This window comes from Gavia stellata, chromosome 4 (genome assembly GCF_030936135.1).
Source record: "Gavia stellata isolate bGavSte3 chromosome 4, bGavSte3.hap2, whole genome shotgun sequence".
Classification (NCBI taxonomy): domain Eukaryota; kingdom Metazoa; phylum Chordata; class Aves; order Gaviiformes; family Gaviidae; genus Gavia; species Gavia stellata.
Window position 1 is genome coordinate 16089407 of NC_082597.1, and position 12184 is coordinate 16101590.

The 12184-nt window shown below is 39.3% G+C and overlaps 1 protein-coding gene across 1 annotated transcript in view; it reads left to right on the top strand.

Annotated features, from left to right (window-relative positions):
• The window catches only part of PRKAR2B (protein kinase cAMP-dependent type II regulatory subunit beta), a 92942-nt gene that overhangs the window by 58789 nt on the left and 21969 nt on the right, over window positions 1–12184 (top strand). The window contains exon 5 of the mRNA XM_059816934.1: window positions 11922–11974. Coding sequence (XP_059672917.1) covers window positions 11922–11974 — 53 coding nt within the window. The remainder of the gene's footprint in view (window positions 1–11921; window positions 11975–12184) is intronic.

The window sequence follows — 12184 nt, forward strand, 5'->3', positions numbered from 1 at the left end:
GTTGAGAAACCAGATGTTCAAAATCAACCTTTTCAAAACTTGGCAGAAATCTTTTCCATAATGTTTTTTGTCTACCTGTCTTCCTGTTTTATCTGGAACCTGTTTAGTAAATTTGGTTTATCATATTTCTTATACAGAGGATTACGTGAGCATGACCTACCCATTCAACCAAAGCCAACGTACCTAAAACCAGCATGCTAAAATTCCAGGAGACAAGCTCCTTTAGCTTCTTACTGCATTTCATTTTGCCTAACAGCCTGGGCCCAGGAGGATTGAAGAGCATCTCATTATAGAGTATTTTGTAATGTAGAATGTAGGGCACTTCTGGAAAATGGGGAGAGGTGGGTTCAAGCTTCCTTCCCTTGGTCCCATTAGCTGTGAAAAGCAAAGGTAAATTTACTATAGCAAACATTCTTTTAAAAGGATGACTCTGCCTCTTTTTTAGGTGTCTATCCTCAGCTAACTATTCTGAATCCCATATGGATGCAGGGTTTTCTGTGAAGCCTGTTGAGATTGAATTTTGTACTCCCTTAGCTGCCCAAACCAAGTCTACCCCGTACGTGGGAACATTGTTTTTGACACGTGCCTCTGAGGAACTCTTGTAATTATGACTTAATTAGATGTCATCCCAAAGGCTCCTAGGAGTATTCTAGATTTAGTATTATCTGTACTTTCCTCATTTTGCTGGATGATTGATCATACTGCTGTTGGCAGGTTTTTCACCTTGTCTTGGTCAAAACGGGTCAGTCCGCTGGCAGGACACTGAGACAAACTTGTCAGAGCCAATAGTTTTGGCTTTGTCCCTAACCTCCCTGCAGTCATTCTTTGCATGAGTCTTTGGCTTGGAGGTCACCTTCTCTTGTCTGCCCTTAATCTACGTTTTTTCTGTTTTCTTGAATCCTTTTATATCTTTACATGTCCTGTCATCAGTGGTTATCTTCTTTGTGTGTCACTCCTAACCATTTTCTTTACCTTACTACATCCTTCCTTTAGCTATCAAGATCTTGTGTTAGTCTTTAAAACACCAGCATATAAAATAGCCATAAATATGTGGTTTCATAAAATAATCACCTTCTTTTTGTTTCATTAGCCTTTTTAACTCTTTGCAGATCTGTAACACTAGTCCCTCTCCTTTTCCCCCCTCCTCGCCCCAGTCCCGTTAAATCAGGGTGGTGCTTGGCTGTTTTACCTGGTGACCTGCTGGCAGACCTGCGTTCTGCTGTTCATTTTCCCCACTTGAATTTTGTGTTTCTTACGCTTTTTTGGCTCTACTCCTATTTTTCCAAGTGCTCCTTTACACAGCATAGGCACTCCCCCTTCTCCAGTATGTTAGTTAAGAGTGCCTTGGAGAAGAGTGTCTTTCCCCTCTTCCCCTTCTGTATGTCCTTACTTATTTTACTGTGGTGGGTTGACTTTGGTTGGACACCAGGTGCCCACCAAGCTGCTCTATCACTCCCCTCCTCAACTGGACAGAGGGAGAGAAAATACAACGAAAGGCTCGTGGGTTCAGATAAGGACAGAGAGATCACTCAGCAAATGCCATGATGGGCAAAACAGACTCAACTCGAGAAAATTAATTTAATTTATTACCAATCAAATCAGAGTAATGAGAAATTTATAAAAAATTTAAAACACCTTCCCCCCACCCATCCCTTCTTCCCAGGCTTAACTTCACTCCTGATTTTCTGTACCTCCTCCCCACCATGTGGCACAGGGGGACAGGGAATGGGGGTTGTGGTCAGTTCATCACACGTTGTCTCTGCCGCTCCTTCCTCCTCACGCTCTTCCCCTGCTCCAGCGTGGGGTCCCTCCCATGGGAGACAGTCCTCCACAATCTTCTCCCAACGTGGGTCCTTCCCACAGGCTGCAGTTCTTCACGAACTGCCCCAGCGTGGGTCCTTTCCACATGTCCTTCCCACAGGGTGCAGTCCTTCAGGAACAGACTGCTCCAGCGTGGGTCCCCCACGGGGTCACAAGTCCTGCCAGCAAACCTGCTCCAGCATGGGCTCATCTTTCCATGGGTCCACAGGTCCTGCCAGGAGCCTGCTCCAGCATGGGCTTCCCACGGGGTCACAGCTTTCTTCTGGCACATCCACCTTCTCTGGCGGTGGGTCTTCCATGGGCTGCAGGTGGGTATCTGCTCCACCATGGACCTCCACGGGCTGCAGGGGCACAGCCTGCCTCACCATGGTCTTCACCACGGGCTGCAGGGGAATCTCTGCTCTGGTGCCTGGAGCACCTCCTCCCCCTCCTTCTTCACAGCCTCCTTCTCTCACATGTTCTCACTCCTTTCTACACCTTCTGCTGCGCAGCGTTTTTTTCCCCTTCTTAAATATGTTATCTCAGAGGCGCTACCACCATCACTGATGGGCTTGGCGTTGGCCAGCGGCAGGTCCATCTTGGAGCCGGCTGGCATTGACTCTGTCAGACATAGGGGAAGCTTCTAGCAGCTTCTCACAGAAGCCAGCCCTGCAGCCCCCCACTACCAAAACCTTTCATGCAAACCCAATACACTTATTTACTTGCATTTACTTCTTTCTTTGCAGATAATTTCCAGTTCTTTCTACCCACCCTGTCCTATGTCTGACTGATTCTTACATCTCACCTTCAATGTCTTCTCATAAGTCCAAAATTTGAGTACTTCCTTTTCTGGTATTTCTCTCTACTTGTATTTTTCTCCCATTTCCTTTTCTTTTTTTTTTTTTTTGTTTTGTTCTGTTGTATTAATAGTTTCATGTTTTAGTCTGCTAGGTTTGTAAATTCAGTGGTGTCTTTCTGCACGCATCTTTCGTATTTAACCCGTCGTTAAAAAAATTATTTTTAATAATTAAGCCCCAAATACACATATTTCATTTAACAACCAAAACTAATGCCTCCTTTTCAGATATTTTGCAAGTTTGAGGGCAAGAGATGAGTGGACAAACCAAAGGAGAGATTAAAAGAGATTAATGGGTAATAAATTCATTTGAATGTCTATTTCTATTTCCTCTGTAAGCTATTCAATTTATATAATTTTGCCATCAAGCTTGAAAAATTTGGCTACGGTAGTTTTTCAAGAAGTGGCTAAGTGTGCTATTGACCGCTTTAATGTGTCTTCAAATGTATTAGAACTCATTAAATAGTTTCTTGTTGAAGTTTACATAGTTTAGTAAAAATCAACAGCAACTATTTTATAATTTTTGGCTCTGAAACCTGGCATGAGGTACAGTATTAATTACAAACACTGTCAGACTGGATAGATAATTCATTTTGGGTAAAAACAAGCTGCTGTTGTGGTTTACTGCATTATATATGGTTTCCTTAAACTGTACTACTATGTTACTAGTTTAAAAATGCAAATATGTACATCTTGGGATGTAGGGTCTGGGGATGAACAGTTGTAGCTTCAGTTTTTAAAATGTTTGTAGCAAATCAGGTTTCAAAGCTGTTTAGTATTTGAAATGTATTTAGAATACTGAAAAATATTTTGATGTAAAATATTAAATCTGATTGTATAAAGCGGATACAAAATAGGCAAAAAGGTTAGATTGCATTGTTCAGAATATGTTTTCTTAATAGCTGCAATTTATATTTGCTCACTTTCTATGTAAGGGATGAGTTTTCTAGTGGGAAAATAATGTACACTCTCTGAGATCTTCCTGATGCTGACGTCTCAGTAAGAAAAAAAAAATCTGTAGTTGATGGCTATGAAGTACTAAATATGGGAGGAAGAGCTGGGTGCAGTTCTGTTTTTATCCTGTAATATTAGGAAATATAAAGTTGAAATGTATGCAGAGAGATCTGTGTCTGCTCAGACTTTGTCAAATATTTATGCATATTTCAGATATGTCCTAAATAACACACTGTAGCATTGTGAACTGCTTGGACTCATATGAGAATGGGAACAGAAGGTTATACAAGTCAACATCAGAGTACAGTATGTTGCTGTATGTTATGCTACTCCATATGCTACATTGGGAAAGCTTATAGAGTAAGTAGTAGAGTACATGGTATATACTGGCAAACTCTTCTATTGGAAGTGCATCTTACTTTTGTAACGATTTTATTGTTTAATAACTACCTGCAGTGTTCTGGACACTGTAATGTGTGTTTGTGCTGGTTTTCACTAGCTAGCCAGATGAAGTCAAGCACTTCCTGAGAAACCAAGCAAAACTGCCTCCTACCATCAGCCAGAAGCCTGGTTGTTTTTTTAGCTCCATCTTGACAAATTACACAATTATGGAAAGAACTGAAATAGGACTAGAAAGAGGACTAAGTACTATGTAAGTCCTTAGGGAAATTCTGTTAAAGCCCCTTTCTGGTTCCCTATTTAAAAATAGGGAAGTGTTTTCATCTACTTGTGGTGAAGTTCGAACATACTGTTTCTGTGGAGGAGCCTATTTAGTGATTCAAACCCCTATGATTTCGGGGAAAAGCATGCATCTTTGACCCAGCGATAAGTGTGCTAGTTGTGATGCAGAGTGCTTTGGCCTCTGGAGTACAGGAAGGTACTGTGGTCTAACACGTCACAATTTTCACTGTTACATACCAAATAATATTAAGGAACTGGTGCAAAGGTGTCCACATATGAATAACTCAACTGGGATAAAGTTATTCAAAAATGTCTTGTGTGGGCCATCGTGTTTCTTCAAATGGGCTTTCATAGTGTTCAGTACAATCTTGATGAAATCCCTGCTTCGGTGTGAGGACTGGTGAACAATGAATAAACCCCATGTGGACTTTTGAACAGAGAATCCTTCGGAGGTTCTGTGACTCGCTATTGGTATGGACCTCATTGAACATGCTACATGTTATATTAGGCACTTCATGTTATTTAGAAATGCTGGCGGAAATATCTTGAAGTTTGACTAATTAGAAATAGCGTTGGTACCAGATGGACAAGAGGAAATACTGTAGAAAAGTTGATTGTGTGAGTCTTTGATTTCTTGCAAGCATGTATTGCAGGCTGAGCAGTCTTCCAACTCTGGCAAAAGGTTTTGCCATTGAGCTGCATAGCTGAGCACAAACTCAATATTTGGTATGTGTTCATGACTATCAGGCAGTGTTTGAAGAATTTCAGTCTATACACTGAAAGCAAGAGTAGATAACTGTCCTTCATGAGCAGCTGATCTTGAAACAGACTGTCTTGGCAGTGCTCCCAAGACTCCGATTCAGTCAGTCCGCGCCTAATGAACTGAAGGCCACCTTGCTGATAATAAAAAGGAAACAAGCTGCGTGAATTTTATCCAGCTTCGGATTTTTAGGCTGGTGTCCTGAGCACTTTGTGATTTGTGTTAGATAGTGGACCACTCACTCAAAAGTCGTTACCCCATAAATCTGGTAGATTGGAGGGAAATTTCTTCAGTTTTTGGTTTGTTGCATGTGAGGAAATCTCAAGAACATTCATGTCTCTGTGACTGCCAGACCTTTTTTCTGAGCATACATACTTTTATTCCAGTTTGGACAGCGTTTGTAATATAAATGCTCTATGTCTAAAATAGTAATAACACGTAATTGCAAGGTATCAGGTATTCTGTGTATTAATTCTCCTAATTATGCCTAGATAAAGTTTCAGTTTAGTGACCCTATCACTAATGGTAGGCAATTCACAGATGCCACCTTATTGGCAGTATCATGGGAAATTATAGACCCAGAGATCATGCTTTGTTCTAAATTAGCTTATATTTAAAGTAAACTTAACTCCTTGAAATGGTTTCAGGGTTTTGCACAAATGGTGGATCTCAGCAGCAGAGCCAGTTGGTATTGCCTTATTATATCATGCACGGAATCAGGTAAATTTTATCTCATCTCATTGTGCACTCAGATAGAGGAGAAAGTTGATCTCCTTTCTCTGGGTTGTTCTTCAGTCCTAATGTTTACTTACAGAACTTTGATCTCATCTTCCATGTGGTCCAGTCAAAACCAGGTGTAGAAATAATACGGGACTTGCTAGTTACAAGTATCAGAGACCACGACCAATTATTTCTCATTGCTACCATCACAGAGGGTTGCTTTTGTTTAAATAAAGACTACTTATGAAATTGGGATTTTGGGGTGCAGGGCTCTCTTGCTAGTTCCTCCTGCAGTGGTAGGAACTGGTGAGATGTTAAAAAATGGGTTTCCGTGTCAGTAGTAGTTGTGGTCTAGTTTGGAACTTCCACGTGTTGTGCAAGGAGTCTGTGTGCACCGTGTTCCTAATCTGTGTTTAGTAGATGAAGAGAAGTACATCCTGACAAAATGGAAAAAAATCTCACACTGCCATTAAGCCACCTTAGCAGTTTTTGTACGGTTAAACGAGGGAGGTGACATTCTTGTTGTATGAGGGGTTGGGCATAGCTTTTGTAGTTAGGGATGTTGGTAGGGACAAACAGCATGCTGGCATAGCTGCAGTGGCTAGAGATGGTCTGTTTTTACGCTCCACCCTGATAGTCATGCTGGCAAAACTGTAGTCTTGATTTGCCCTGAACGGGATGAAGAAGTATTTCCACAGCTCTCTTTCTCTTGTATAATTCTTTGTAATATGCTTTATGACTCGGGGGTTCTGTGCTTTGGAAAGGGTACACACATATGGATCATTTTTCCTGCCATGTTTTGAGTATAATACATTATTTTATGACGATATATGAATTTTCATTCATTTCATTATTGATAGCTTATTTCCCGATACATCAACAGACTAGATAGAGCTTGACTAACATTTTTTGTAATCTTACAATTACTAACTGTATTTTAATTTTCATTTTAGAATTCCTTCATATCTGAAGTGACTGTATTTCTGGTTTTGAATATAAAACATATTTACTAGCTGAAAACCAGAAAGTTGACTTTACTTGGAGTGATGAGTTAGAAATTATAAAAGCTTACCTCTTCTTGCTGACAAAGCAATCCATTTAGAGTTGTGTGCCGTTTTTAGTGCATGTGTATTTTAATAATGCACTGCCTTTTGACAATTCAGATTTTTTCCTATGAGTACTTTGTGCTGATGTATTTGGGCTTGTTTGTGTTTGTGTCCATCTTGGGGAATTATCTGTGAAACATAGTGCTCAGTTGGAAAAAATGAATAAAAATAGTTTCACTTAGTTGAGCTTAGCAACCAGTGGAGAAATATGTACAGTGTTTTTATCACTATTTTTTAATGCCATAATTATGCATGGGATGAAATAGGTCCCTAAGAATGGTATTAGGGCTGCTTTTTGAGCATTGATGTGAGTATTGCATTCAGCAGTGACACGTAGCAAAATGTGGCAGGGAATTTGAGCATGATGAAGTCAACATGTACTGTGTACCACCGGGAGTGTGGAATGAGGTGGAAAGATGGAAAAATAAAATACTGAACACTATGAATATTGCAGCCACTAGCAGAGGCATGGTTCAGAATTAATGTCTGTGGTGCCAGTCAAGCCGTAGACAAAAGAGATGGGGACCACAGACTGTCTCCCTGGAATACAGAAAATGAATGAAGAAGGTGTGCTATTGCGTGAGCAACCTGTCATCATCAGATGATGAATTTCTTTGTTCTCCAAGAAATATGGACTAAATGGAGAAATGGTGGAGCCAGTCTTGCAGCTTGTTATAACTAACAGGCCTCATCTCAAGAGGGATAGCATTTATCTCAGCCAATTAGTCACATTTTTAATTAATCTTACATTAATCTGGACCTGTAATACAGGTCAGATGAATCGCTTCGTAAATGTACCAGTTTCTCTCCATTGACTGTAATTGGAATCCAGATGACTTCTGCAGATGTGGATGTCTACCTAAGAGGCATCTCCTGTAGTTTTAGATGTTTTATGTTATTGGGATTCTCATGTGCCAATGTTCATGTCATGAAATTCAGTGGACCATAGTAATGTCAGAGACCATATTTCAAGAAGTAAAATATATCAAGTTTTTCCATGAGACATCTAGTGGTATGCACTTAGAAATTAATATGTTACTAGACTATAATAAAGTCTGTAAAAAGACAGGCTACTGAAATAAGCAATGATGGAAAGGAAATCCCATATTTAAAACTGCAGAGCCACAGCATTGGTATAGTCTTCAAGTTGTGACCCAAATGAAAGACGCATCCTTGATTATGGCAAAAAAATAAGCCAAGGCAAAATAAGTACAGAACTGTAACCAGAAGAGTAAGCTTCTCATCACAGATGATAAAAATAAATAATTTTAAAATTTGGGCAGATGGGCACTAGCCAGGAGAAACTGTCGTTCTTAAATATAACTGTCTGTAATCAGTGATAAAGAAGAAATATTTAATGACAGCACCTGCTGATAGTAGTTAATGAGACTGACTGAAATGAGCGTCTAGCAGAGAAGAGTGAAGTTAGAGCAGAGACACTAGATGACACGGAAGACCTCAGGAACATGCTCTCTTTATGGACTGATCCTGCTTCAGGCTATGTGAAAGGGACTGATAAGATGATTCAGGATGGGCATGGATGAGGCTAAATTCAGTTTCATTTGTGTGGTCTGGAAGACTGTTAAATGTTCAGCCAGGCGAGATGAGACCTGTCAATTCTGGGATAACAACATCAAAGTTACTAAATTAAATTCCTGTTTTGTGTAATTTTTTTCATGTAGAGGCTTTATCGGAGGTAAGGACAAAATGTAACTGTACTGCAGGTTGAGACAGAATATTCATACACCCAGCAGCACACTGTACTGTAACACAGATTTTTTGACTCCCATGTACACATCCGTGCACTAGGGCACAGAGGCTGATACCAGCTGAAACAAAGTAATGATTTACATTATGATGGGATATGGTGCTTACTTGGCATGTTATTATGGTTGCTATTTAAATAAAATCCCCTAAAGTTTATTTCAGACAAGACTGAAGTAGCTGTAGTACCATAAAACAGTCAGTAGGAACATTTTGTTTATGTAGAGGTAAAATACTATAGTTGTTCAACAGATTGCAGAATTCCTTTTCTGGGCATTTGTAATTATTTGGGACCAAATCCAGTTCCTAGTAAACTTGGTAGGAATCTTTCAGTCAGTTCCAGAGGGACTTGTATCAAATTTCTTTAAGTTGTTGAAGATGCCAAGTTTTACAAAGTTGACATTTTAGTGTTTGCTGGGTGCCTGATACGGTGAGGACCAAAACTTCCTTTGGGACTCTGCATAATATGTGCAATGATATGCTTTGCCATGAAATTGTCTTAATTGGATGGGGTAATGAGGAGGTTAATGGGTCTACATGGCCACTACTTTGTAAGTTGTTTGTATAATAATGTAGGAAATATGGGCAATAAAGAAGAGGGCCTGAAATCTTAATCCTTGAGCAACAGTGTGACTGAACTAGCATAGCAAAGATGCAGTGGGAGGACAGGGAGGAGGAAGAGGCTGTTGCTGTTGTGTGTCAGGTTCAGACACTGGTGCTGTGACCCAGCTGTGGAGGGAGTTGAACATACTGACGCTCTATGAGTAATACTAAAAGGGGAAAAGCTTATGGGCTCCATCATTATGCAGGCATTGCACAGACCACCAAACAGATCAGGTAGGTGGGGGTTTTTATTGGCAGAGTACAGGAGATGGTGATGATGGGAGATTTTAATTAATCACTCATCTGTTGGAAACCAATAGAGAATACCAACTGCCCAACATGTTTTGCAATGCACTTATGACCAAATTTTGAGATAATGGGAAAAGCAATTGAAGGGGAAGCTATTCTGTTTGATACCAACTCTAATGGAGAAACTGTTCAAGAATAGGAAGAGAAAAGGCAGCTTTTGTGAGAATTACCCTGGGATGATAGAGCTCACAGATTTCAGGAAGGGAAAGAGATTGAGTAAAAGAATCGGAACAAGAGGTTTCAGGGGGATATGAGCGGACTGTAGGCATAATCTCTTTGGAAAGGAGTCTGGAGAAAAGTTAAAGGAATTGGTTGTTCCTCAAAAAAAAATATGAAGATAAAAAATGGAAATTGAGACAGTACAGGAGAAGGACAAAAAGCATAGTAAACTAAATCTGCCTAAATGTAAGCACCTCATTTATATCAAGCACAAGAAGGAACCATGTAGAAAAGTAAAACTAGTTTGAATTATTCAGAACAAGTGCAAAAGAATAGCAAAAAATGTAAAGGGAAAAAAAAAAAATCAAAGAAGCCAACGCCAAAAAATGTGAACAGGAAAAGACTATGTACAAGAAAGAACATGAGGAGTAACAGAAATTGTTCTGCAAGTATATTTCTGGTAAGAGCATGTTCCAGGAAAGTGTTGCTCTACTGCTTAACAGAAGCACATCGGTCTTCACTAGCAGTATTAAGAGCATATGGAAAACTCAGCCTAGAATAGAGAAGGAGAAATCAGAGAGTACTTAATGTGTTAGGTGTTCCCAGGTTAGCTGTGCCTGAGACACACTATACTTGGAAACTGGAAGAATTGGCTAAATCAGTCTCAGCCCTGTTAGCAATTACCATTGCGAGTCTGAAGAAGAAAAATGAGAGTGTGTGAAAAAACACAAAACCAGAAAAATCGATCCTTAAAAGGGTGGGAGAGCTACAGAGGGAAGAGGCCTATCACAGATTTACAGATAATTTTTGTTCTTAGAGAAATTGCAGACAAATATTCAAACATTTTTTAAGTACCTGGAGGAAAGCAACAAAGAGCAATCAGCGTGGGTTTGTTGGAACTGTCTAATACCCTATAATGAGAGATTAAAACTTGTGGATAAAAGAAAAGGAGCAGATGTCCTACATTTTCACTTTAAGAAACTTCTGAATGCTGTCTCACAAGACTCTCCTATAAACAAGCTAGGGAACATAAAGCAGTGTCTTAATGTAAGTTGCATGGGATATAGCTGCAAAACTGGTTGGATAAGGTAACCCCAAGCAGCTACTGCTGTGTCACTGCCATGTGTGTATTCCACAAAAGTTTATTTTGGACACTATTCTGGTTTTTTTCAGTAATAATCTGGCTTATGTATTAGAAAGTATGCTTATTAAATTTGCAGTTGTCACAAAGTTGAGGATGGATTGGAAGGATGCTGGAGAACAGGATTAGAATTGAAAATTATTTTCACACATTGGAGAAATGGCTTGGGGAATAAGGTAATATTTAATAGGTGTAAGTGCACGGTACCACACTTGGGCAGAATAGCCGTATACAGGACATAGGACAGCTGGTTAAGCAGTGGGTTTTGAAAACAGTATGTAAGTCATGAATATTACATAAGTAAACATAATCAAGCTGTTGTGAAAAAGGGATGGATAGATGAAAAAGACGTATAGCCTGCAAAATGTATGGAGTAATTAATCTGTTGTACTCAGTACTCTGCTTAGCTCAAATACTGGGTCCAGTTTTGAGCATCACACTTCAATAAAGATAGGGCTAATTCGAGGGAGTTCAGAGAAAGGCAATGAGGATAATTAGAGAGCTGAAAAATGTGACTTGTAAGGAAAAAAATGAAGAACCAGAATTATTTACCCTAAAAAGTAAAAGATAGGAGAGAAAAGAGAAGTTTTCAAGTATGCAGAAGAAAGAGCGAAAAACAAACACACACAAAAAGAAACCCCAAACAAAAGAACCCCAAACCCAAAAACCCCAAACCACCTTGAACTTACACAGATGAAGGGAATGATCTGATCTCCGCATCCTGTATGGGATTCTTGACAAGGTAGAATTAGTTAGACATCAGAAAAAAATTTCTGATAGTAAGGTAAGATGACTTAGAACAGGTTAGGTGAGATATTTATATTAGAGGTCTTTTAAAACACAGAAAACATGTCCAACAATTATACAAGTGTAGCTTTGTTTCACTGGCAGTTTGGAGCTGTCCTCCTATGGACCCTATCAGCAGTATATTCTGTGATTATCTATTGAGTGTGTTACATTACTGCTTATTATTACTGTGACACACAATTTTCTGCATTTTCTGTTCTGTAAATCTTGTGAAACATTATTGTACTTTGAATTAAGATTATACTTTTTTTTTTATTTCAGTGTGTGCAGAAACTTACAATCCTGATGAGGAAGAGGATGACACAGAATCTAGGGTATTTAATGCTTTGAGTCAAATACTTATTTTTTTCTGTTTTCAGGCATTAAATTTAGGAAGAAAAATGTAACCAGCATTACCATTCCTTTCCAAAAGCATCCTTGCTATAATATGCTTTAATAATCTTTTGGGTTTTCATGTTAAAGAAACATTTAAAAACTCTGTAATAGTCACCCATGTAGGACCTGATGTGAGTATTATTTTAAAT